Source organism: Bombyx mori, chromosome 13 (assembly GCF_030269925.1).
Source record: "Bombyx mori chromosome 13, ASM3026992v2".
Taxonomy (NCBI): domain Eukaryota; kingdom Metazoa; phylum Arthropoda; class Insecta; order Lepidoptera; family Bombycidae; genus Bombyx; species Bombyx mori.
The window spans coordinates 5,369,664-5,397,014 of NC_085119.1; the positions used below are offsets into that span (position 1 = coordinate 5,369,664).

At 38.6% G+C, this 27,351-nt stretch overlaps 2 protein-coding genes and 1 long non-coding RNA gene across 4 annotated transcripts; 2 read left to right on the plus strand and 1 right to left on the minus strand.

Moving 5' to 3' along the window:
* Positions 1 to 866: 866 nt before the first annotated feature.
* On the plus strand, positions 867 to 18,625 carry LOC101741772 (ATP-dependent RNA helicase SUV3 homolog, mitochondrial). The gene is made up of 15 exons (XM_038014783.2): positions 867 to 1,435; positions 4,853 to 4,973; positions 5,817 to 5,985; positions 6,548 to 6,737; positions 6,904 to 6,981; positions 7,318 to 7,409; positions 7,495 to 7,634; positions 9,599 to 9,733; positions 10,730 to 10,836; positions 12,383 to 12,576; positions 13,529 to 13,708; positions 15,047 to 15,195; positions 16,061 to 16,159; positions 17,445 to 17,589; positions 18,455 to 18,625. The coding sequence occupies exons 1-15, from the start codon at positions 1,015 to 1,017 to the stop codon at positions 18,551 to 18,553; spliced, it is 2,319 nt and encodes a 772-aa protein (XP_037870711.1). The 5' UTR covers positions 867 to 1,014; the 3' UTR covers positions 18,554 to 18,625.
* Positions 13,383 to 14,006, minus strand: LOC134199943 (uncharacterized). The gene is made up of 2 exons (XR_009974637.1): positions 13,907 to 14,006; positions 13,383 to 13,702 (listed from the first exon to the last, which is right to left on the minus strand). It is a non-coding gene; the product is annotated as an uncharacterized LOC134199943 (long non-coding RNA).
* Positions 18,626 to 21,054: 2,429 nt separating the features above from the next.
* On the plus strand, positions 21,055 to 26,565 carry LOC105841917 (uncharacterized). 2 transcript variants are annotated; one of them, XM_012691747.4, is made up of 5 exons: positions 21,055 to 21,465; positions 21,542 to 21,683; positions 22,951 to 23,253; positions 24,148 to 24,314; positions 25,882 to 26,565. In XM_012691747.4, exons 1-5 carry the CDS (start codon positions 21,396 to 21,398, stop codon positions 26,124 to 26,126), a joined length of 927 nt encoding a protein of 308 aa, XP_012547201.1. In that variant the 5' UTR covers positions 21,055 to 21,395; the 3' UTR covers positions 26,127 to 26,565. The 2 variants fall into 2 exon arrangements, with proteins under 2 accessions (XP_012547201.1, XP_012547202.1); XM_012691748.4 differs by lacking the exon at positions 21,055 to 21,465 and having other exon boundaries at positions 21,539 to 21,683; positions 22,959 to 23,253.
* The last annotated feature ends 786 nt before the right edge of the window (positions 26,566 to 27,351 follow it).

Sequence of the window (27,351 nt, forward strand, 5' to 3'; positions counted from 1 at the left end):
ATGGAAGTATCCAAGATAACCTGCCTGTTAAACCATGGTATGAAAAATTGAAAACTAGTGAAAGTCGAGTTTTCATCACAACAATAAACAGATTGAGATTTGGCCATAATACTGCGCCGTCACACCTAGCAAGACTTGGCATTGTTTCAAATAGCCAATGTATACACTGTCAAGCAGAAGAAGGGACGATCCATCACATTATTTTCGATTGCCAAAGTTTCCTAATTCAAAGACTTGTGCTGGCTAGTGAACTTAGTGATACCAATGCATTTAAGTGTGTCTCTTCCTCCCGCCCGCCGCCACTTAACTTTTTACTAAAAGATCCAACATCCTATAAACCTATTTATAATTACATAAAAAAGACAATTCAAACAATTTAAATGACAAAATTTAGTGAAGTGAAGTGTAGTGACCCCAAAGTAATGAACATTTTCCAAATAAGATATGACCTAAAGGTCTCTGTCACCAGGTCATAAAATTAAAAAAAAAAAAAAAAAAAAACCACTGAAATTGGGACTTTTTGGCGGGAACGCGAGGAGTGAAGTTGTGTGATTTGTCTTATTTTGTCTATTTCGTGTTTCTTCAGGTTTAAATGTGTAATAACGGTGGTTTATTAACTGTTTAATATCTGTGAAAGTGCACAAATGTGGGAAAATGAAACAAAGCTGCTGGACGTAACTTCTCGGGTTCCTCCAAAAAGTCCACTGAAAAAATCTCAGTAAATGACCACCATTTTACTGCGATTATATTTCATCCCATATCATCTCATTTCATTAAATTTCATCCCAGTTGATTAATGTCTCAAATTAATCATCTTCATTTCATTTCACTCCATATTATCATTTTTCATAAAATTAAGAATATAAAGTAAAATAAGACATGACTTAAAGGTCTTAGTTACCAGGTCATAAAATCTCTTAAAAAAAAAACGACTGAAATTTGGCAGCACTGGGCTATCGGAATGTGACAAAAACGACATAAATTCTTAGTCAATTTACTTTTATTTATTTCAAAATGTATAAAGGGTTTTCCAGAATATTAGCCCTTCATAATGTAGAAAAATTACAACTTAATGTATCAAATCTCAGATGTAATATCTTGTGCGCCCGTAAACTCAAACCCGCCGGTATAGGTTATATTTTGGTAAGAACTAAAAAACATGATCGGAATCCTTCTGCTTTATTTGTGCCAGTGCCAGTGAAACCAAACTCCGATGACATAAACATTGGTGAAGAATTTACAGGACGTCTAAAAAAACAAGACTTGTTAAAAATTCTTAACAAATTTTACCAAAAACCTGAAATCAGAGTGCTTGCTTCAGAAAATGGATTGGATGATCAATTGTTACATCAAGCTTTCCTTTCATTCAGACGGCATTGTTTAGAACATGATTTACCACCAGACTTACATATTACGATCAGTGATATACTTCAAGGTAAGGTTAACTGAATTTATATAGTGTAAACTCCCATTCGTTGATTTTATTTTGCTATTAGATACTGCTTAATAAATAAATCTAGATATCTATAGCAAACCTCAGTAAAAAAATATCTCAATATGTCTATGCTTAACTTAGATTACTTTTAGTGTGCCGAATCTCACTGACGGGACACGCGCCGATCGTTATCGCGTCCGTTTATCTTCCACCGGATAAGATCGTTCTAAGCAGTGATATCGAGGCGCTGCTCGGCATGGGGAGCTCTGTCATTCTGGCGGGCGACCTAAATTGTAAACACATTAGGTGGAACTCACACACCACAACCCCGAATGGCAGGCGGCTTGACGCGTTAGTCGATAATCTCGCCTTCGATATCGTCGCTCCGCTAATCCCGACTCACTACCCGCTAAATATCGCGCATCGCCCGGATATACTCGACATAGCGTTATTAAAAAACGTAACTCTGCGCTTACACTCGATCGAAGTAGTTTCAGAGTTAGATTCAGACCACCGTCCCGTCGTTATGAAGCTCGGTCGCGCTCCCGATTCCGTTCCCGTCACGAGGACTGTGGTGGATTGGCACACGCTGGGCATCAGCCTGGCTGAATCTGATCCACCATCGCTACCGCTTAGCCCGGACTCTACCCCGTCTCCCCAGGATACCGCTGAAGCCATAGACATCTTAACGTCACACATCACCTCGACATTAGATAGGTCATCGAAACAAGTTGTAGCGGAGGACTTCCTTCACCGCTTCAAATTGTCCGACGATATTAGGGAACTCCTTAGAGCTAAGAACGCCTCGATACGCGCCTACGACAGGTATCCTACCGCGGAAAATCGTATTCGAATGCGTGCCCTACAACGCGACGTAAAGTCTCGCATCGCCGAAGCCCGAGATGACAGATGGTCTGATTTCTTAGAAGGACTCGCGCCCTCCCAAAGGTCTTACTACCGCTTAGCTCGTACTCTCAAATCGGATACGGTAGTAACTATGCCCCCCCTCGTAGGCCCCTCAGGCCGACTCACGGCGTTCGATGATGACGAAAAAGCAGAGCTGCTGGCCGATACATTGCAAACCCAGTGCACGCCCAGCACTCAATCCGTGGACCCTGTGCATGTAGAATTAGTAGACAGTGAGGTAGAACGCAGAGCCTCCTTGCCACCCTCTGATGTGTTACCACCCGTCACCCCGATGGAAGTTAAAGACTTGATCGAAGACCTACGTCCTCGCAAGGCTCCCGGTTCCGACGGTATATCCAACCGCGTTATTAAACTTCTACCCGTCCAACTCATCGTGATGTTGGCATCTATTTTCAATGCCGCTATGGCGAACTGTATCTTTCCCGCGGTGTGGAAAGAAGCGGACGTTATCGGCATACATAAACCCGGTAAACCAAAAAATCATCCGACGAGCTACCGCCCGATTAGCCTCCTCATGTCTCTAGGCAAACTGTATGAGCGTCTGCTCTACAAACGCCTCAGAGACTTCGTCTCATCCAAGGGCATTCTCATCGATGAACAATTCGGATTCCGTACAAATCACTCATGCGTTCAACAGGTGCACCGCCTCACGGAGCACATTCTTGTGGGGCTTAATCGACCAAAACCGTTATACACGGGAGCTCTCTTCTTCGACGTCGCAAAAGCGTTCGACAAAATCTGGCACAACGGTTTGATTTTCAAACTATTCAACATGGGTGTGCCGGATAGTCTCGTGCTCATCATACGGGACTTCTTGTCGAACCGCTCTTTTCGATATCGAGTCGAGGGAACCCGCTCCTCCCCACGACCTCTCACAGCTGGAGTCCCGCAAGGCTCTGTCCTCTCACCCCTCCTATTTAGCTTATTCGTTAACGATATTCCCCGGTCGCCGCCGACCCATTTAGCTTTATTCGCCGACGACACGACTGTTTACTATTCCAGTAGAAACAAGTCCCTAATCGCGAAGAAGCTTCAGAGCGCAGCCCTAGCCCTAGGACAGTGGTTCCGAAAATGGCGCATAGACATCAACCCAGCGAAAAGTACTGCGGTGCTCTTTCAGAGGGGAAGCTCCACACGGATTTCCTCCCGTATTAGGAGGAGGAATCTCACACCCCCGATTACTCTCTTTAGTCAATCCATACCCTGGGCCAGGAAGGTCAAGTACCTGGGCGTTACCCTGGATGCATCGATGACATTCCGCCCGCATATAAAATCAGTCCGTGACCGTGCCGCGTTTATTCTCGGTAGACTCTACCCCATGATTTGTAAGCGGAGTAAAATGTCCCTTCGGAACAAGGTGACACTTTACAAAACTTGCATAAGGCCCGTCATGACTTACGCGAGTGTGGTGTTCGCTCACGCGGCCCGCACGCACATAGACACCCTTCAATCTCTACAATCCCGCTTTTGCAGGTTAGCCGTCGGAGCTCCGTGGTTCGTGAGGAACGTTGACCTACACGACGACCTGGGCCTCGAATCTATACAGAAATACATGAAGTCAGCGTCGGAACGGTACTTCGATAAGGCTATGCGTCATGATAATCGCCTTATCGTAGCCGCCGCTGACTACTCCCCGAATCCTGATCATGCAGGAGCCAGTCACCGTCGACGCCCTAGACACGTCCTTACGGATCCATCAGATCCAATAACCTTCGCACTAGACGCCTTCAGCTCTAGGAGCAGGCTTAGGGACCTCGGTAACCGTACTCGTCGAACTCGACAAAGAGTTCGCCGTGCAACCTAACCCATGAATAAGCTCGCTGAGTTTCTCGCCGGATCTTCTCAGCGGGTCGCGATTCCGATCCGGTAGTAGATTCATTCGCGAAGCAGCTGCTCTTGAGCTGTTAGGTCTCCTTCGGAGGCGCTCGGGTAGCTGTTAGCAAATCCCACCCCTCCTGGCTGAGCCTTTGCTCGCCCACCTGTCCTGGTGAAACTGGAAAGGCCTCCGGGCCACCAGTAATCCTTCAATCATAAAAAAAAAAAAAAGATTACTTTTAAAACTGAATAGAAGAATATTAACATAATAGTTGTAAACAGTGTAATGTTTTTGTGCTATTAACGGTTTTTAATAAGTGAGGACTGGCAAGGATGAAGAATGGATTCCTGGAAACCAAAATATGGTTGCAGTCTCTGAGCATTATTGTTACACATTTTGTTACTTTGATTATGCATGACATCCTAAATGTGCTTATTTAGTCCAATTAGTATGAGTCTCTTACTCTGTGAATGAATCAAAGCAGTTCATTCTCATTTCATTGTTGCCCTTCTATTTGCCAATTGCTTGATGGGTTATTTTGGTTCTACCATGCCTAGGGACCAACCTCATTGGTTGACATTACTGAAGTCCATGGGCGGCGGTAACCATTCACCATCAGGTGGGTATGCTTGTCTACCTACAAGGGCAATAAATGTTTTAAATATCCATTTTAGGTGCAGGACATGTTGATGATTTGTTTCCATACTTCTTGAGGCATGCAAGACGAGCATTTCCGCACCTTGACTGCTTGGAAGACTTGAAAAAGATATCAGATTTGAGAACACCAGCAAACTGGTAAATATATTCTAGTGCTAATAAAATTCACCCTTCCCCCTCTAATCCTAAAATGTAAAAGTTAAAGATTTCTAACTAAAGTAAATAGCTTAAATAGTGAATTACCTGAATAATAATTTGACTGTCAAAATCAGTAGAAATGTGTCATTACGGATCTCCCCAATCCATTAATGGTTTTACGTACTGCAAGCACCTGACACCGTCTTCATGGAACTTGACACTTGCAATGAAGGGCTTGACGAGTAGATTAACCCATAGACACAGCCCACTGAATTTCTCGCCGGATCTTCTCAGTGGGTCGCGTTTGCGGTCCAGTGGTAGATTCTGCGAAGCACTGCCCTTGAAAAAGGGCCAGTGTTAGCAGCACTCCGGTTTCAGCCCCATGAGCTCACCTAAATGTCAAGGAGAAGCTGAAATAGCCTCTCAAGGCTATCAGCATAGGCAGGGAAAAAAAGAAAGTGAATTACATAGTGTAGCATTAATCTAAAAAAGCACTTTTCTTTTTCATAATAAATGTTCTAAGGGATTCAGCTGAGAATAGGCAGCAGCATTCATTAAGTATTATCCCAGTGTACTGTACCTTTTACTGGCATATTGTAAAACAGCGTTGGTAATCTGGTTGAATATGGTGTCAGAGAGCTGGAATAATGCACTGGTGGGATAATCAGTTTTGCACAGAACCTGACCTAGAAGAGTGTTTGTAATTGCTTAAATTTTTGTGCCTTGGATATTTAGGTTTTTTTATATTTTCCCCACTCCATTGTTTTGAATGGGCTATTCCTAGACTATGATGAGCATGAATGCTAATTTCAACTAACACTAATAATTCAGATAAAATTCCAGGTATCCTGAAGCTCGAAGTATGGATCGCAAAATTATATTTCATGCAGGTCCCACAAATTCAGGAAAAACTTATCATGCAATGGAGAGATTCTTAAAATCGAAATCTGGTGTGTACTGTGGTCCCTTAAAGTTACTAGCAACTGAGATATATCATAAATCGAATAAAAGTGTAAGTGTAATATGTATATCATAAATTGAATACTTTTAAAACCTAGGTAATTTAGGGATAGCTATTAGGTATTACTACTATATATTTGACTATCAGATATTAAAAATGTGGGTTTATAGTATGTACATATACATTTTCGTTTCGACATGATAGCGTCTTATAAATCGATGAACACCGATTGCACGCACGAAAAAGTGTCACGTTTCACATGAGCATGCAAGCAAGAGCACGGAACAAGCGATAGAGAGGCACAATCGGCCCAAGCGTTAATTTAACGTAAAAATTTTTTTTTCAATTAACTCCTTTGTGTTTTACCAATGTACCGATTAGATCTGCAAATAAAAAAATCTCTAACTGCGAATATAGGAATTGGGTAGCATTATTAAATCCGCGAATGAAAAAAATCGCTAATAAGCTTTTACTGTAATTCTTAAAGCATTGTAAAGTACATTGATTCCGGCAACAAAAAAAAATTAATACAATGTTCATTATTGGGGATTAAAACTGAAATTAATGTGAATGAATTTGAATTGTGGGCTGCAATATACACTTGCATTTCCAGGGCACACCCTGCGATCTAGTAACAGGAGAAGAAAGAAGGCACGCTTCATTATACAACACCTTAATAAATGGTACAGATGATAATGACATAGAAACATCAGATGTCGAACCTTATTTGTTAGAAGAAACCGAATTAACACCGTCTGGTCATGTTGCATGTACAGTTGAAATGACTTCTCTAAATAATAAATGTAAGTTGTTCAGGTTGTTGATCTTATGATGTTGAATGAAATGTAATCCTGGCCATGAGTTATCACATCTAAGACGAACTATTGATGATATAGATTTGTATTTGTAATGACTCTCGCAATGGTGTTTGCTAGTTAAACAAGATTTCATAACATTATTCTTTCACAGATGAAGTGGCAATCATAGATGAAATACAAATGATAGGAGATAGAGGAAGAGGGTGGGCATGGACTCGAGCTATATTAGGTAAAGTATTTTGTTAATAAGAGATAGCAGCTTTTTTATTTTTTAATTGCATAGATGGGTGGACGAGCTCACAGCCCACCTGGTGTTAAGTATTCACCGGAGCCTATAGACATCTACAACGTAATTGCTGCCACCTTGAGATATGAGTTCTAAGGTTTCAGTATAGTACAATGGCTGCTCCACCCTTCGAACCGAAACGCATTACTGCTTCACGGGAAAAATAGGCAGGGTGTTTGTTACCTACCTGTGCGGACTCACAAGATTTCCTACCACCAGTAAAGCTTTTTTTCATGTAAAGTGAAAAATGGTTTGTAAAAAATATTTCACCTTTTGTAGGTTTACAAGCAGATGAAATACATTTATGTGGGGAGGCAGGTGCAATAAATCTCATTGAAGAAATTTGTAACACAACCGGTGAAGTAATGGAGGTAAAAATGTCAAAAGGTATATTCTTAGGAAAATAGGGTATTGTTATTTTTAAGGTAGTCTAATATTAAAGGTTTTGATTTTCAGGTTCGTTCGTACAAAAGATTAACACAGCTAAAAGTCGAAGATACCGCTTTAGGATCATTAGACAATGTTCAGCCCGGAGACTGTATTGTGTGTTTCAATAAAAACGACATTTACAGTGTAAGTCGAGCCATTGAACAGAGGTCAGTCCTATATTGAGGCAGGTATCCCATTAGATAAAATATAATTTTAGATTACAGGATAGAAATTTAAGTTTTCTTCAACATTATAATAAGGAATGTTGCCATATCATGACCATAGTGAGAATGTGTGTTGAATACATGATACATACATATAATTAAATGAATGTTAGTATTTCGACATGGACCACATTTTCATTCTAATCTGTTCATAGTCCTGCCATTACTTATGATATTGTTAGTATTAGTTGTATTATGATACTAAAAATGTCAATATTTCTAGACAACTTTTTTGTTATTTCAAGTGTTCATAAAATATTGTTCAGCAAAATTGCTGGGCTAGTTCTATTGTTGTTGAATTTTAACATATTGATGAAATGTTTCTGATGCAGCTATCAATGTTATTGTGGTAAGAGTATCTGATGTATTCCCATTTGTAAGATGCAATGCAATCATTCATTTTTTTCCAATAAAAAAAAAGAAATTTAACTTAAATGTTGGAAATTGTTCAAAAGTTTAAATAATTATATATTTGGCATGGCATATTTCTGTAATTTAAAAGAATCCAGGTTAGGGATCTTTCTTCTTAAGATTATTTAAAGTAGTAAAAGTAAAATCGCAATATGAGCTGTTTTACTAGTGACAGTCTTTGCTAATTCTATAGTTTGAACTATTCCCTAACTATAGTAGAATTATTTTGTCCGTGCAGTTTGGGTCATAAAACATAGCCCGGCTAGGGCGGTGACCATGTTGCGCGGGCGCAATGCCATTATCGATAAAAACAAATGAGTCATCAAAGTCAGGTATACGGCGGCGGGGCGGTATACGAAGGGTGGTGAGATATTGTTATGTTAAGAGTCATTTGTACTTACCTGCAAATTATAGTACATTATGTCGAAGAGTAATGTGTTTTTATGCATTCGTTCTCTGAATTTCTTTAGTGACACAATGGCTACTCCTTTGTTTTGTATCAAAACGGAAGAATTTATTCTAAATAATATGTGCACGAGTTGTTATCAACAATGTGTTAAAATTTTTCACTGAAATAAGAATAGATCCCGAAAAGTTACAAAGTGTTAATTTCTGCCGTTCTCGTTAACTTGCTGCGGCGATATGTGGTGTGTTCGATTAGTGATTTTGTTATTTTTTCTTTCATTTTTATCACTAACCCACAAAATGACAAAGCTAAATACACTATCGATAAGGGCTCCTGGCTGAGCCTTTGCTCGCCCACCTATCCTGGTGAAGCTGGAAAGGCCTCCGGGCCTAAATAAAAAAAAAAAACACTATCGATAACGCTTATCGACAACAATAATGCGCATCACTATGCCCGTCCATAAGACTCGTGAGTGGAAGGGAGAGCGAAATACTCGCTGCATCGCTCCGATTTTTTATGACCCAAACTGCACAGACAAAATAATTCTATTATATTTAGTTTAAGCGACAGATATTGCCACACTACAACCAAGTAAATTTTTCAAATTGAAATAATTTATGATTTGTTCAATATATGTGGCTTTTATTCTAATTGTTTTTTTTCCATATGATTTCAGATACACAAATAGGAATGAAAGCCACTTGTAATTTCTTTTGTACCATTCTGTGTAGACTGAAATGAAATTGTGATCTGTTTAGAAGCACTTCCATATTTGTGTGTGTCTGTGTTAATATATCTCAATTTATTTTCCTTCATCTCTGTTAATTCTTCATCTATGTGAAATGAATTTATTACTTATGTACAATATTTATAAAGCTGCATTAGGTTTTATTCAGTATAAGTCGAAAATTTCTTAAAACAAAGCAAATTATATTCAAAATGAATCTCCCTTCCATAATAAAATTTCCTTTTGGTCAAATAGCCATTAGAATATTCATTTCAAAAGACTCAAGTAATATATTGAAAATATAGAAGTTAATGAAGGTTGGATAAAGTAAAAAAAAAGACTTGATTGAAAGATATATTTCAGAGGACATGAGGTAGCAGTTATCTATGGCAGTTTACCACCTGGTACTAAGCTAGCTCAGGCAAACAAGTTCAACGATCCGGAGAGTTCGTGTAAAGTTATGGTTGCGACAGACGCCATTGGACTCGGTATAAATTTGTGAGTATTTTTGTAAATTTGTTAGTACATGTATAAATTTGTAAGTATTTGCATAAATTTGTATGTAAACGTACATAAACAGGAGCGTTAATGTTAGCGAAGTGAATAAAGCTATGCAAATTTAAGACATTTGTTATTCGAATTTGAAGTCAAGTTTATTTACTGTCTGTTTTTATAAGATTTTCAAGTTTCAAACAATAAAAAGGCTTAATGAAACACATTGGTCTTCTTAAATCACTATTTGAATGCAGTAAACAGCATTATTTTTTTCCCTACCTATTCGCTGGTAGCTTAAGAGGCTTTTCCAGCTACCCTCGGAAGGGTAGATAAGCTCACGGGCTTAACCTGAGAGAATTTGCTAACACTAGCCCTAGCAAGAGCAGTGCTTCGCAGAATCTACCACCGGATCGGAATCGCGACCCACTGAGAAGATCCGGCTAGAACCGCCCGCCACCGCAGTAGAGTTCAACCGTACTAGCTGGAGCCACTGGGTTCATCCACAGTGCGTTTCCAGAGATCTTTTTTGTCACGTACCATCCGGCTTTGGAATGAGCTCCCCTCCACGGTGTTTCCCGAGCGCCATGACATATCCTTCTTCAAACGAGGCTTGTGGAGAGTACTTAACGGTAGAGAGCGGCTTGGCTCTGCCCCTGGCATTGCTGAAGTCCATGGGCGACGGTAACCACTCATCATCAGGTGGGCCTCTCGTCTGCCTACAAGGTCAATAAAAAAACTCAGTGGGCTAAATATACAGTATCTTATATCATAGTAGCTATTGTGTAGGAACACCGTGGTATCTTTCTCTCTCTCACCGCGCCCGTTTTAAATGTAGTGACGCATATATAATCATCATCATCATCATTATGATTTTGCAATCGTATTCGTGACTGAAATGAAAGAAACAAAAGAAGAATGTGTAGATTTTGAATAACAAACATTTTCTTTAAATATACATATGTATATGTATATTATTGTGTAAACATCTTTATTTTACAGGAGCATCCGGCGGATAATCTTTTACTCATTAATCAAACCGGTAATTAATGAAGACGGTGAGAAAGAGATGGACGTTATTAGTATATCACAAGCGTTGCAGATTGCAGGTGAGTAGTACTGCCAAGAAATATTATGGAATCTGCTTATTTAATTTTCGGTTTGACCCAATTGTTATGTTATCTTCGTTTTAAACCTGTTAAAACTGTTATAAAATATAACAATAACAATTTCAATGCGGTTGATGTGATTTTCTAAAATTCATTTTATAATTTTGTCGTATTCAATGAAGTTTCTCGTTCCGAACATGTATTTGCTGCACTGTACAAACAGATAGGAATACAAAATCACGTATATAATTATTATTTTCCTACCTATGCTGATAGCCTTGAGAGGCTATTTCAGCTTCTTGACGTGTATGTAAGCTCACGGGGCTCAAACCAGAGTGTTGTTAACACTGGCCCTAGCAAGAGCAGTGCTTCGCAGAATCCGCACTGGTGGTAGGACCTCTTGTGAGTCCGCACGGGTAGGTACCACCACCCTGCCTATTTCTGCAGTAATGCGTTTCGGTTTGAAGGGCGGGGTAGCCGTTGTAACTATACTGAGACCTTAGAACTTATATCTCAAGGTGGGTGGCGGATTTACATTGTAGATGTGTATGGGCTTCAGTAACCACTAAACACCAGGTGGGCTGTGAGATCGTCCACCCATCTAAGCAATAAAAAAAAATCTACCACCGGATCGGTAACGCGACCCCCTGAGAACATCCGGCGAGAAACTCAGTGGGCTGTGTCTATGGGTTAATTTACTCGTCAAGCCCTTCGTCGCAAGCGATGGGTTCGGCGAGGACAATGCCTGAGGTACCTAAAATCACCGATAATGGATCGGGAGGATCCGTAATGACGTGCTTAGGACCGTATATAAATAAGTAAATATATACGCTACTAGCTGTACCCGTCCGCTTCGCTGGGCATTTAAAATTTACATTATTATTTCTCACCCCACAAAGATTCTCATCATTAACGCCCCTGCAACTGGTGTAGGGAGTCCAACACTCATATAAATATTAGCCTATCCATTAAGTACATGTATTTTCTACATGGATACCAAGTTTCAAGTCAATCGGATGCACGGCTCAGTAGTTATAACGGAACATCCGTAAAAACCACTGTAGATTTATATATTAGTACTAGCGGCCCACTCCGGCTCCGCTCGGGTCTTTATCAAAAATTTCAACCATACTTGACGTTATTTTATTTTTTTAAATAAAAGAACACTTATTGCAGCATAACTATAATAGTTAGACATATTATGCTGTCGCGACACTTTTTGTACTTAATAATGTGTTCTACAAAATAGTAGTACATTATTTTATTCTATCATCAATAGTTTTCGCACGGCACGCGATGTAAATAGTATTTTAGGTAATTTTTTTACACCTTGGGTTACATTATTGGAGTTTTAGTAAGGATCCCTAATTTTTTTCAAAAAAGATTATAGCCTATGTCACTCGGGAATAGTGTAGCTTTCAAACAGTGAAAGAATTTTTTAAATCGGTTGAGTAGTTTCGGAGTCTATTCAATACAAACAAACAAAACTTTCTTCTTTATAATATTAGTATAGATAGATTGGAGTTCACGTGTTGTTGTTCGGCAGGTCGGGCCGGTCGTTACGGCAGCGCGTGGGAGACCGGCCACGTGACCTCGTACCGGCCCGAAGACCTCGCGACGCTGAAGACGCTGCTGTCCCAGCCGCCCGAGCCGGTCACGCAGGCCGGCCTGCACCCCACCTCCGAGCAGATGGAGCTGTACGCCTACCATCTGCCCCACGCCACTCTCAGCAGTCTCATGGTGAATGCTTTTTTCTATCAATATTAAAGTTACATTAAACTTACTTAAAATTTTACTGGTGGTAGGACCTCTTGTGAGTTCGCACGGGTAGGTGCCACCACCCTGCCTATTTCTGCCGTGAAACATTAATGCGTTTAGGTTTGAAGAGTGGAGCAGCCGTTGTAACTATACCAAGACCTTAGAACTTATATCTCAAGGTGGGTGGCGCATTTACGTTGTAGATGTCTTTGGGCTCCAGTAACCACTTAACACCAGGTGCACTGTAAGCTCCTCCCACTCCACTCATCTAAGCAATAAAAAAAAACTTATTAAAACGCGCATACCACATTTTTGTTACTATAACTAGTGGTCCCCCGGTTGTCGAAATTCGACTATAATTAATTGAAATTATAAGTTTGTATACTATTATGATTCTATTGTCAACGAATTGTTGATTATTTGTATAATAACAGATTTCGTTAAGACTACACTTTAGACAAATATTAATAAAGACAAACAATATTTAATATTTTTTAAGGGATTTTATGACCTAGTAATTTATATTCTTATTTTTATGAAAAATGATAGTATGGAGTGAAATGAAATGAAGATGATTAATTTGAAACATTTATCAACTGGGATGAAATTAAATGAAATAAGATGAAATATAATCTCAGTAAAATGGTGGTGATTTACGGAGATTTTTTCAGTGGACTTATTTCATTTTCCCACACTTGTACACTTTCGCAGATATTAAACAGTTAATAAACCACCGTTATCACACATTTAAACCTGAAGAAACACTAAATAGACAAAATAAACAAATCACACAACTTTACTATTATTATTATTATTATTAATATACAGGGTGTGACATAATCATTCTAGAACAGAATTTGAATTCGTTCAGTTTTCACATAAATATGCGATTGACAATGCCCGACACGATTACCGATACCTCTGAATGTTTCAGGACATATTCGTTCACTTGTGCACGGTCGACGATTCGCTTTACTTCATGTGCAACACGGAGGGGTTCAAGTTCTTAGCGGAGATGATACAGCACGTTCCGTTGCCGCTGCGGGCGCGCTACGTGTTCTGTTGCGCGCCCATCAATAACAAGCTACCGTTCGTTTGTGCTACCTTCCTGAAAGTGAGTATGTTCAAGTTCAATATATTTAAAAAACTAGCTGACCCCGTAGACTTCGTAGTGCCTCAATCGATAAATAAAATACCTAAACTTTTGTAGAAAATAAACTTAAAGCAAACAATATGTCCGACAAGGTACACATCAAAGGAAAAACAAAATTGTTTGTTTTTATATAATTCCGAGCTTTTTATATTTTCTCACCTTTTAAACCTTCCTTGGACTTTCACGAATAATTCAAGACTAAAATTAGCCAAATCGGTCCAGCCGTTCTCGAGTTTTAGCGAGACTAACGAACAGCAATTAATTTTTATATATATAAAAGATAAGATAAGATAAGATATAAGATAAATAAAAACATGTGTCGCCCTCGGGGAAAAGCTGTGTCGCGGTAAAGATATTGCATAGCATTTTTTTATCAACTTATGCAATTATAATTGGACCATAATAATTGAATATTAAAACAATAATAAAATTGACCTCATACAACGCGAGACCTCATACAACGCGAGACCTCATACAACGCGTGACATCATACAACGCGAGACCTCTTACAACGCGAGACCTCATACAAAGCGGGACCTCATACAATGCGAGACCTCATACAACGCGGGACCTCATACAACGCGAGACCTCATACAACGCGATAGCTCATAGCGTCTGTCTGTCTGTTCCAGCTAATCTCTGGAACGGCTATACCCATTTTAACGAGACTTTCACTGATAGGTAGCTGATGATATAAGGAGTAACTTAGGCTACTTTTTTTAGACTAGCTTCGCCCCGCGGCTTCACCCGCGGTACGACAATAACCACGGGTAACATCGCGGGACTCAGCTATCAATAATAAAATTTAATGTTTCCGAAGCGAAGCGAGGGCGGGTCGCTAGTTAGTGCTAGAATTCATTATAGCAATCAAATTTGTAATAAATAAATAAATCTAATTGATATTTTTAGTGTTACCAATACATACATCTGTTTCTATCGACAGAACAAATTACAATTCAATTTTAATACTATAAATTTTAACTCTATATGCCGAAACGCGCATGTCTTTGCAATTGACATGAGTGAATGTATAGTGTAGTCTGTGGCACTCGTCACGCGGCCGACTGGGCATTTTGTCCGGACATCTTTGCAATTGGCATGCAATTGATTGATATAATGAACGAGTGAATGTATAGTGTATTCTGTGGCACGCGTCACGCGGCTGGCTGGGCTTAGTGTCCGGATATGTTTGCAATTGTTTGATATAATGAATGAGTCAATGTATAGTATAGTCTGTGGCACGCGGCCAGCCGCACGTAGTGCCTGGAGCTGCTCGCTACAACCGCCGCGTCGTTCCAGATGGTGAGACAGTACAGTCGCAACGAGCCCATCACCCGGAACTGGCTGAGCGGCACAGTGGAGTGGCCGCTGCCCTCTCCTAGGACCATACTGGACCTCGTGCACTTGGAATCTGTCTTTGACGTCCTAGAGCTTTACTTGTGGTTAAGGTAATTTTATATTTTGAAACTATGCTACGATTCTACACATGTTTGAAGTCGTCGTGGCCTAAAGGGTAAGACGTCCAGTGCATTCGTGTTGAGCGATGCACCGGTGTTCGAATCCCAGGCGGGGGTACCTATTTTTCTAATGAAATACGTACTCGACAAATATTCACGATTGATTTCCACGGTGAAGGAATAACATCGTGTAATCAAAATCGAACCCGCAATATTATAATTTGCGTAATTACTGGTGGTAAGACCTCTTGTGAGTCCGCGCGGGTAGGTACCACCGCCCTGCCTATTTCTGCCGTGAAGCAGTAATGCGTTTCGGTTTGAAGGGAGAGGCAGCCGTTGTAACTATACTCGAGACCCTGGAACATATCCTCTTCTCGCATTAAAACTGTATAATCTCAAAACTTACAAAATTTTGTAGGAGAGTATTTTAATGGTTTAACATAATATATGATATTTTTAATATTAATCATCTTTGGAACATTTATTTATTTATTCATATTTTTGGAAATTTTACACTTTTAATGCGAAAAGATGATATGTCACTGTCACTAAATGCGAGAACAAAGCCTATTTGCTAAAACTACACGCGCGCCATATGTCATAAGTTTTTTAAGAAAGTCGCACTAGTGCATAGATAAAGCACATCGTATCCTGCCCGTCTGGGTACCACGAGCCCGTCCATTTCTGCCGCGAAGCAGTTACTCATGTTCCAAGGCGGTTCTGCAACGTATACTTGACTCATCTATAGCAAATAAAAGGACAATATTGAATAAACTATTTGGTGAAGCGTCCAACTTAGATTAGTCATAACACATTGTGATAGTGCTCATAATTGTCATTACGCTTTTGTTGCCAGCTATCGATTTCCGGACATGTTTCCGGACGTGAAATTAGTTCGTGACATGGAGACTGAATTAGATGCTATCATTCAACAAGGAATTTTCCAAATAACTAGGTGAGCTTTAAATACTTACTGCTGAAATTTTATTATTCCTTGAAGATGTATGTATGGTACATGTTTGGCCATTGTAGATATTGGTACTTATTACTATTTTCTGAGAAAAATGCTTTCAAACACAAGACAAAAAGAAGTTAAAATTAAGTAAAATAAGTTTCTTGATAAAGTATTAAAAAATATATTTAATAGATAACAGAGTCGTTATGAACAAATTATAAGGATGCGTGTGGACTTTTTGGCGGGAACGCGAAGAGTAAAGTAGTGTGATTTGTTTCATTTTGTCTATTTAGTGTTTTTTCAGGTTTAAATGTGTAATTAAGGTGGTTTATTAACTGTTTAATATCTGTGAAAGTGCACAAGTCAGGGAAAATGAAACAAAGCCGCTGGACGTAACTTCTCGGGGTCCTCCAACAAATCCACTGAAAAAGTCTCAGTAAATGACCACCATTTTACTGAGATTATATTTCATCCCATAAAATCTCATCTCATTTCATTTAATTTCACTCCATATTATACTTTTTTATAAAATGAAGAATATAAATTAAAATAAGACTTTACCTAAAGGTCTTAGTTACCAGGTCATAAAATCCCTTAAAAAAAAAGAATGCGTGTAGTCTGTTAAATAAAAGCTTGCGTTCATAATCAACCGAGCTAAAAATTAAAGTATCCACTTCTCCAATGACTTGTTATGTTAGTATTTTGAAGGTTAACGACAAAGGGAAGATCTTCCACAGAGTGAATGTAATTTCTCGGTAGACTTCGTTATCTTGATATTGTCGTAAGCGAGAGTCAAATATCTTATGTTGTATGGTAGCTACCACTACAGTAATTTAAGCTACGTCTCCAACTTTTAAACTTAATCGGATATCTTAAAGTTGGCGAAAGTTACGTTTAAAGATACCGTTACATATTAACATAGAGGTCAAGCTAAGTAAAGTGTAAAAAAAAAAGGATTGTGTGGTTTTATGAAACCACGGTAAAAGTGAAACTTTTTTTCACATTTCATGCTGACAAAGAACATTTACATTAAATATTGACAAAAACAAAAACAAAATAGCGTGGAGCACTGGCACAAATGAGTAATAGTCTATACACTACACGGTCAGTTGCTGCGAACTATAGGCGCCGCCATATTGGCCTTGGCTGCTCTGACGAGCGCCTTTCATTTTATCCCTACTCCGCGGCCGACCGTCACGCGACATGCAACACACAGACGAAAAAGTTTGAGACGATGGAATAAAAGTTTCACTTTAACAATCGCAAATGACAATATTTGTTACAGGTTACTAAGAAATTCTGAACAGATGATCCGCGATGAGGACAGCGGCTTTGCGATCGGCCACGGCAGCAAGAGGGTCAATAAGATGCTGGCCGGACAATCAATGGGCGAGGAGAAGGGAAAATTGTCGGAATTACTAGTTGCCAGGGTAAATAAAAGTTAACTATCCAAAACAATAAGTGGTGTTTGTTGTTAAGCGAATTATATGCGATATAAGCGATTTATATGGTTTTTTGGGGAGGAAAAGTTCATCGATTTTCTCCGTAAAACTTAAAGTTTACAAAAGGATTTTTTTTATTGCTTAGTTGGATGGACGAGCTCACAGCCCACTTGGTGTTAAGTGGTTACTGGAGCCCAGAGACATCTACAACGTAAATGCCGCCACCCACCTTGAGATACAAGTTCTAAGGTCTCAAGTATAGCTACCACGGCTGCCCCACCCTTCAAACCGAAACGCATTACTGCTTCACGGCAGAAATAGGCAGGGCGGTGGTACCTACCCGTGCGGACTCACAAGAGTGCCTACCATAAGTCTATTAAAAATACTCCGTATACGAAACCGTATCATTTCAATGAAAAATAAAAATAGCAGTGCTAGTCTGTGCTAGTGATCACGACGTATACACGTCTGTCTATAAATCCAATAAAAGACTTTTCATTTTTTAATTACCTGATGCATATAAAAAAAACTTAAAAAAAAACCCACTGCAGTCTTGTTGATTCGTTCATATTTTCCCGCTGTGGTTTTTTTTTCTTATCCGTTGACCTCTTTCGTTTGTTAAAGTAAATTTAAAATTCAAAGTAAATAAGAAAATGAACTAAATCCATTTACATTTCTCATTACCAATATTTAAGATAAGAACTGTGGGTAGCGCTAAACTATTCAGAGCGGAACGGATCGTCATATTGACATCGTGAGGTCGTTGACCCGTTTTTTTCTGATTTCATAAACTTCACATGGTATTCTCTGGCCATAAAATTCTCCGTATAAACATGATCATTCGTTCACTCAGGGACTCATAACGCCGCAGATGCTGAAGAAACTTCAGCAAGAACTCTCCACGGACAAGAAGATAGACAGAACGAAAAAGAATAGGAACAGAAGGAAATAAATTGTGGCATAGCGTTGTAAATAATTTTAATTATGTTGTTGAATGAATGTGCGATTAAAACGTTTTACGAAATATTGGCTATTTTATTATTTACTGGCGACCCGCCCTCGCTTCGCTTCGGAAACATGAAATTTTATTATTGATTATTTACGACATCACATTAGAAACCTCAAAAATAACAGTATTTCTCCGCTATTTAATGGATGTTATTATACACATAAACCTTCCTCTTCAATCACTCTATCTATTAAAAGAAACCGCATCAAAATCCGTTGCGTAGTTTTAAAGATTTAAGCATACATAGGGACAGAGAAATCGATTTTGTTTTATACTATGTAGTGTTGTTACCCATGTTTTGATACTACATATGTTTTTTTATTATAGCTGCAAAGGAATCAGTTTTAAATCTATTTATATGAAATCGCTTACACGTTAAGTCGTCGTGGCCCAAAGGATAAGACGTCCGGTGCATTCGTATCTAGCGATGCACCGGTGTTCGAATCCTGCAGGCGGGTACCAATTTTACTAATGGAATACTTATTTGACAAATATTCACGATTGACTTTAACGGTGAAGGAATAACTTCGTGTAATAAAAATCAAATCCGCAAAATTATTAAAATATATGTCTAGATGTGTGAAGGTATTTACGTAGTTGACGTCTCCAGTAACCATTTAAAATCAGGTAGGCCATGAGTTCGTCCATCAATCAGAGGTTTTGAAATACCTTTTAAATAACAAAAATAAACTCAAATTGTTTTGTTGATTATACTGATGGTTGCCCATGTGATTCTCGAAACAAAATATAATTTTTGACTATGAAACGACTTAAAAGAATTCAAAATTCAGGTTCAAGTGCCTTTTCAAGGTGGGCACGGAAAACCTTCCATTGTAGTAGAAACTATTTACCATTCCCACATATGTATATGACGTAGAACGCTTCTTTCATTCAAGCGAACGAGCTTGCGCCCTCGGTGTTTTAAGTCGGTATCAGAGACATTGTATGTGTGAACTGTATGCATAATGGTTATCCCATTTTTTTCTTTTCCTACCTATTCGCTGGTAGCTTACGAGACTATTCCAGCAACGCCTGGACAGGTAGGTGAGCTCACGGACTCAACCTGAGAGAAAAAAAAATAATAATAATCTAATATTAAAAAATAAATAATTAATAATTTCATATTTAAAAAAAAAAAAAAGACATGCCCGCTGAGTTTCTTGCCAATTCTTCTCAGGACGGAGGCTAGTTCTTGTGAATTGGCGGTAGTTCTTTTGACGTTCAACAAATATGTACTCTCATTTATGTTGAATAAATTTTTTTTGATTTGATTGATTGATTTGCTAACACTACCCCTAGCAAGAGGGCTGCTTCGTAAAATCTACCATCGGATCGGAATCGCGACCCACTGAGAAGATCCGACGAGAAACTGAGCGGCTATCCCGTTTTCTAAATAGGAACGCACGACTGCTTTGCGGAAGAGAGGCTGGTAGTGCCAGACCAGTAATTTCCGACCAGAAAATTTTACTTGCGTTCATTTTAAAAAGTACTGTTCAAATTATAAATGCATACTAACAATTTTCTGAGCTACGCGCTTATCTGCTTAACCGAGAGGTGTAAGCTATTAGAAATAACGTGTTCAATTAGCGAGTTCATAGACTTACCGTATCAAATCACTCAATTATTCAGAAACTACACTTTAGTTTAGATGTGCTGAAATTCAATATAAACGCAAAAAAATTTTTTGCATTTAATTCATGAGTGTTTCCGGTTGACAGAACTAGGAAATTTGTTTCAAAACGCGACCGCTTGTGCTGAAAACGAATATTGTTTTGTTTAAAGGTATTATGGGATTTTGGGTATGCGATTTCGCCTCTCTCAATTGGATACTAACCTACTTACTACTTCCCGCTGATTTTAACAACCTGCCTATTTCGAAACAATACTTTGGTCTGCTAGAATAGCTATTTTTTATTTATTGCTTATATGTTTGGACGAGCTCACAACCCACCTGGTGTTAAGTGGTTACTGGAGCCCATAGACATCTACAACGTTAATGCGCCACCCACCTTGAGATATAAGTTCTAAGTTCTCAGTATAGTTACAACGGCTACCCCGCCCTTCAAACCGAAACGCATTACTGCTTAACGATAGATATAGGCAGGGTGGTGGTACCTACCCGTGCGGACTCACAAGAGGTCCTACCACCAGTACCTAATTACGCAAATTATAATTTTGCGGGTTTGATTTCTATTACACGATGTTATTTCTTCACCGTGGAAGTCAATCGTGAACATTTGTTAAGTACGTATTTCATTAGAAAAATTGGTAGGTACCCGCGTGCGGGATTCGAACACCAGTGTATCGCTCAACACGAATGCACTGGATGTCTTATCCTTTAGGCCACGACGACTGCTGCAATTATAGGGTAGAATAAACAACGATTTCATGCCTTAGGGTTTTATAATCGATAAGCACCAGAGCTCGTGTGCCGATATAAGTAGGTAATTACAATTGTTATAGCTACATTATACCATAACCTTCACACATTACCAGTCATTACAATAATAATGTAAATATGTACATAAGTGCGACTGAACACATGACACGAAATAGAATTGTGTATTAAAGATAACAAAAAGTAATAAATTAGAAGTTGTTAATGATAAAAGGTGCTTAGTAAAACACAAATAAGTTTTGTAAGAATTCTAAAATTATTGATATCGATAGTTCAAACAAACAAAAAAACGACCCTTTGACTTATTTATCAATGAGATGAATTGTAAGAGGGTAGTTAGTCAAATTTTAGTAACGGGCTGGTTCACTCGTTAATTTCTGTTTGAAAATGAGTAAACCGATTTGTATAGTGCTGCTGAGTTTCTTTATATTATTTAATTTTCCAGCGTCAATTCAAGGTATGTATCGATCGATTAATTCTAATTAGTTCTTTTTTAAATAAACAAAGAGGTATATGATGTTGAATTTCTGCAGGCTACAGACATTTTATAGACTTGGAAACCGACGGTGTCGAGACAATATTTGCGACTGAAAATGAAAATGTTAACATAGAATGCAAGACGGATGTGCCGATGGCGTATTGTGGATTCGTGCACCCATCTGGGAAACGATACTCGTATGTAGTAGACCAATATTATCTACAAAACAAATCCAGCAAAATATTGCAAATTAATTTAAATTTGTCATTTTGTGATTACAAATATTATTTATAACGCATGTAATGCACGATTCAAAAATAAAATGGAAGCATCAATATAAAGTGAGGCCTTAGAACTCATATCTCAAGGTGGGTGGGCGGCATTTACGTTGTAGATGTCCATGGGCACCAGTAACCATTAAACACACCTGGTGGCTTGTGAGCTCGTCCGCCCATCTAAGCAATAAAAAAAGGACATCATATATTATTTTAATAAATAATGTTGTTATTTTTGCATGTATATTGGTCGAACATACGGCCCACCTGAGGGTTAGATAATGAACATGAGCAAAACTAGTGACACAGCAAAGCTGCTACCCACCACTGAGTTTCAAACTTGTTGGAAGGATATGTGATGGCGGTTAGGAAATATCGTGGAGGGGACTTAAGAGTAGACAGTGCGATGAAACATTGATTAGATTATTTTTTTTGTTATTGCTCTTGTAGGCAGACGAGGATACGGCCCACCTGATGGTGAGTGGTTACCGTCGCCCATGGACTTCAGTAATTCCAGGGGCAGAGCGAAGCCGCTGCCTACCGCTATTAGATTAGATTAGTGTTTTAATCTCGATTAATGAGATTTCACTGTTCCACCTAAATGAAGACTTCAATTTCGATGCTAAAGTTGGTTGAATGGCATGTCATGTTATAAATTATATGATTACTGCTAACCATTAAACCAAGTGGTTTTTGAGCTGGTCTGTCCACCTTAAAATGACCTTAATTATGTAAACCTTATTATTTTACTACTCAATATTTTCCCATGCGCGTTATCTAATATATAAAATTCTCGTGTCACAATGTTAATTACCATACTCCTCTGAAACGGTTTGAACGATTTTTGGTGATAATTTATATGTATGTTCAGTAGGTCTGAGAATCGGCTACTATCTATTTTTCATACCCCTAAATGATAAGGGTTGTCCACTCCTAACATTTATTTTTTATTTTTTGGACAATTTTTTTTTTGTTATAACGAGGCATGATTGAATAAGGTTTTGTTATTTTTATATTCCCTCATCGTTCACAGCGCTACATGCCTCTTTCACTCATTTATCACATCCTTACATACTTACAATAACTTAGTTTTTTTTTTCTACACTATAAATTCCCTGGAAATTTTATATATGGCAAAACAACGTTTGCCGGGTCAGCTAGTTTAAAATAAGTCTAAATGAAATAAAAGATTTTCAGGAACAACGCTAAGCGCCGGTCACTGCTTCAAAAACATCACAGTGACACCAGAAGACGACGGAGAATGGCGCTGTCACAGCGGCGGTCACGAAACCGGCGTCGAAATAATAAAAACAATCGAATTAAGGGTCGTCAACGAAGTGACCGCTTTATGGAAAAACGTTACGGTTCTTCACGCGAAATCTGTCTCGTTGGTTTGTCTAACTACAAAACGACTGACGCCGCTCAGCTACTGTCGCTTCGAACCTCCCAAGGGGAGACCGTTCAACATAGCCGAAGACGTGACGCCCGATAAGTGAGTAACGACTCTGTTCTTTTTGTTATTAAAGTTCCACATACTGAACTTCAGTGATCGTTAAAGCAACTTGAACCTTCATCATCATTCTTTCCTATTACCCTCTGCTGGGGTGTAGGGCTCGAATCAAATCCTTCTATTTACATCGGTCTTGGGCAGTCTGTTCTAGCTTCTTCTACTTGTACCCTCAATAGCTCAAAAAAACAACTAGCGTTTTTGCGAAAATATTGGCGTATTTTTTTTTAACTATGCAGTTAAAAATTTCCTAGGTCCTCGATCATTTTGTTCGAATGATCATCATTAGCTTTGAAAATAGCATATTTTGTATTTTTGTTGGATATTTCTTTTTGTTACAAATTATCCTTTTTTTATTGCTTAATTGAATGGACGAGCTTACAGCCCACCTGGGGTTAAGTGGTTACCGGAGTCTATAGACATCTACAACGTAAATGCGCCACCTACCTTGAGATTTGAATTCTAAGGGCTCATTATATTTACAATGGCTACCCCACCCTTCAAACCAAAACGCAGTACTGCTTCACGGCAGAAATAGGCGGGGTGGTGGTTATGCCCGTGCGGACTCACAAGAGGTCCTACCACCAGTAAAACGGATGAGCTCACGGCCCACCTGGTGTTAAGTGGTTACCGGAGCCCATAGACATCTACAACGTAAATTCCACCACCTACCTTGAGATATGAGTTCTAAGGTCTCAGTAATGGTTATAATTTAGCCCATAGGCTAGTGTGTCTCAGTGTAGACTCGGGTACCTACTTAATATCACTACTTAATATCAGGAGGGCCGTGATCATGCCTACCCATCACAGCGCACAGAGTAACATTAATTAATTTCTCTAACTACCGAACTTAAAAATTAAAAACTGCAATTCTTTCAGCGCCATCTTAGGTAGATTCTACTTTCCAACGAACATGAGTTTGGATCGCGGAGACTGTGCCGTAACTATAAACAATGTGAAATACGACGATTACGGCACGTGGACGTGCGGTGCAGGACTCGACGATGGAAACGAACACACTGATACTATAAATGTAAAAGTAAAAGGTAAAAAATAATCTTAATGATTTTTATCTTCAAGTAGTAATGCTAATTGGCCGCGTTACCCTTTTTAATACGCTTTTATTAGTTTCAGACGTATGTATGTTAGTATGTAACGGAATCTTTGAACATGATTTTGACCCCCTTCAAAACGTCGGATTAACTTGAAATTTGATATACTTATTAAGGACTGATGACAATTCAATATTAAAAAAAATTAATTGAAAACAAAAAATTGACAAAATTGAAATTCAACTACAAAATGAAAAATAAATAATAGTTTAAAAAAACTAACAAAATACGCTTTTATAGAAAATCCAACTAAAAAATAGAAAGTAAATTTATAATAACTATTATTTATTTATGTTTGAGATATAACTGGTGGCCCGGAGGCCTCTCCAGTGGCCAGAACCGGTGGGCGAACAAAGGTTCAGCCAGAAGGGATGGGATTTGCTAACAGCTGCCCGAGCGCCTCCGAAGGAGACCTAACAACTCAAGGGCAGCTGCTTCGTGAATGAATCTACTACCAGATCGGAATCGCGACCCGCTGAGAAGATCCGGCGAGAAACTCAGCGGGCTGATGTTTAGGTTACGTCGACCTCTTTGTCGAGTTCGAAGAGTATGGTTACCGGAATCCCTACTCTTAGTGTTAGAGCTAAAGGAGTCTGCTGCAAAGGTTATTGGATCTGATGAATCCGTAAGGACGTGTCTAGGACGTCGACGGTGACTGGCTCCTGCGTGATCAGGATTTACCCTCGGACTAAACATTGCGTATAGGATATCTCTGTTTAAAGTCTGAAGTTTGAAGGGATACCCCACAAACTGCCCGCTGGAGTTACATATTGTACCTACTACTATGAACTTGAAAAACTTTCATATATAAACAATAAAATAAATGAAAACTTAATATCATATTATTATTTGTAAGTGGTTTTAAAAGTAATCACTATGAAGAAAGCTGTTGTTACGTACAACTGCTAGTATAATTGTTTTTTGCCCACTGAGTTTCTCGCCGGATCTGCTATTGCTAGGACTAGTGTTAGCAAGTTCTCTCGGGTTGAGCCCGTGAACTCATCTATCCGTCCGAGCGTAGGATACCAGTGAATAGATAGGGAAATAATAAATAAATTGTTTCACTGTTCAATTATTGCTTAGATGTGTGGACGAGCTCACAGCCCACCTGGTGTTAAGTGGTTACTGGAGCCCATAGACATCTACAACGTAAATGCGCCACACACCTTGAGATATAGTTCTAAGGTCTCAGTATAGTCACAACGGCTGCCCCACCCTTCAAACCGAAACGCATCTACCTACCTGATTATTTTGCATTATGAGGCGTTGGTCGAGTGCTTAGTGATCCTGACTTTTCCCCCCCGGAATCCAGGTTCGATTTCAGATCGGAGTCAGCCATTTTTAAAGTCTCGGCATACTTGAACTTATCTCGTAGTGTTTCCGGGCGAGTTTAGTCAGATCAAGAATGTAACTAATATCAGATTATTCATTACAAGCACTTTCGTGTTTATGGATTTTTAGAAAAGTGAGTATAATATTATTCGTTTATTCTTTGACACAGGAATTTACACCATGTCGTTCGCAGCCGCAGCTGGTATCACGATAGTGTGCATAGTGATAATCGCATTAATCGGATTTCTCGCCTGGAAGAGACGCGAGTTTTTGGGCAGCACGCCGAGACCGACGCCCGAGCCGGCCCACGAGTTGGAACCCCTACAGGGCCACTCGGCGAGGAGAGGCGATGTTGATGTTCCCGAAGTCAGAGTCGTACCTCCGTCTGAAGCAAGTTCTTCACAGTCAACGTAGTAGTTTCTCGAATATGTAGCCGTGCATCGAGATAATGCAATAAAAAAAGATCAAGGCGGAATATGAATTCTCCCACACCTACTATAAGGATTATCAAAGAGTACACATAACTAAATAAAAAAAAAAAAAACAAAAAGTAAAAACTAGTCATTATCGTATTGTCACGAAAACCTAATATAGTTTCGTAACGCTTCACGACGTCTTAGATTTTTGAAACCATATAGAAAATGTCGGCGATAGATTCTGATGCAGGTGTGCGGAAGAGTAAAACAATTTTAGTTATAGTTTACTGTTAAGATCGTTCATAAGTGTTAATCTGAATTTAAATCCAATAGGTTATGAAAATGCGATATTATTAATTAGATTGAACAATGTTTTGCATGTATGTACTTTAAATAAATTATACATTATTGAAATAAATAAAAATGGTACTTATTAATTATTCTTTTACTAAGCAATCAAAAAACCCCCACAACATAGATTTTAAATTAATGAGCTAAAATAAGCTAATTTGAGCCTTGGCACTTTATTTGAGGACAGTTATCAATATATTTTTTTATTTAATTTGTAGTAAGTTAATACAGTTGACATTATATTAATTCACAATTAAATGCCATAAATATATTATTTGTTCATAAAATTGTACTTTTGCTTGCTTTGTTGTTATTAGCTTTGTTGTTTGGATTTTCTTTTTGAAATGAAAACTTCTTTAGAATCGTTGTGATTTCAAACCGGATGCAACGGAAAAAACGACAGGTAAGAGACACAAATACAAAAATGTGTAGGATGAAGCCAGCAAAGAATGAGACAGAAATATACATACTATTTAATACAGCGCCATCTGTGAGATTTTTTAATACTAACGTGTGTATGAAAGTTCTTGTAGTGAATTTTAATTTAGGATTATACGTGAAATTAAAATATCAATTCACAGAGGGCGCTACCTTACAATTATTTACTAATGACAAAATTTTACATATACATAAGACGTTTAGGATAATTGTATTTTAATTTTGGAAGGTTTCACTTCTACTACGTGTGAATTGCACACATTTTGTTTTTTCTTAAATAAATATTTAATACTGTTTGTTGTTGTTAACGTTTTAATAAAGAAATTGAAAACATACATGTCGTGGCGTGCAACCTCTTTGACAGGACATAAGACTTATAACGACTAGACACACAGACTAAGACAGACCTTGACAAGAATTCGAAAATAGAGAGA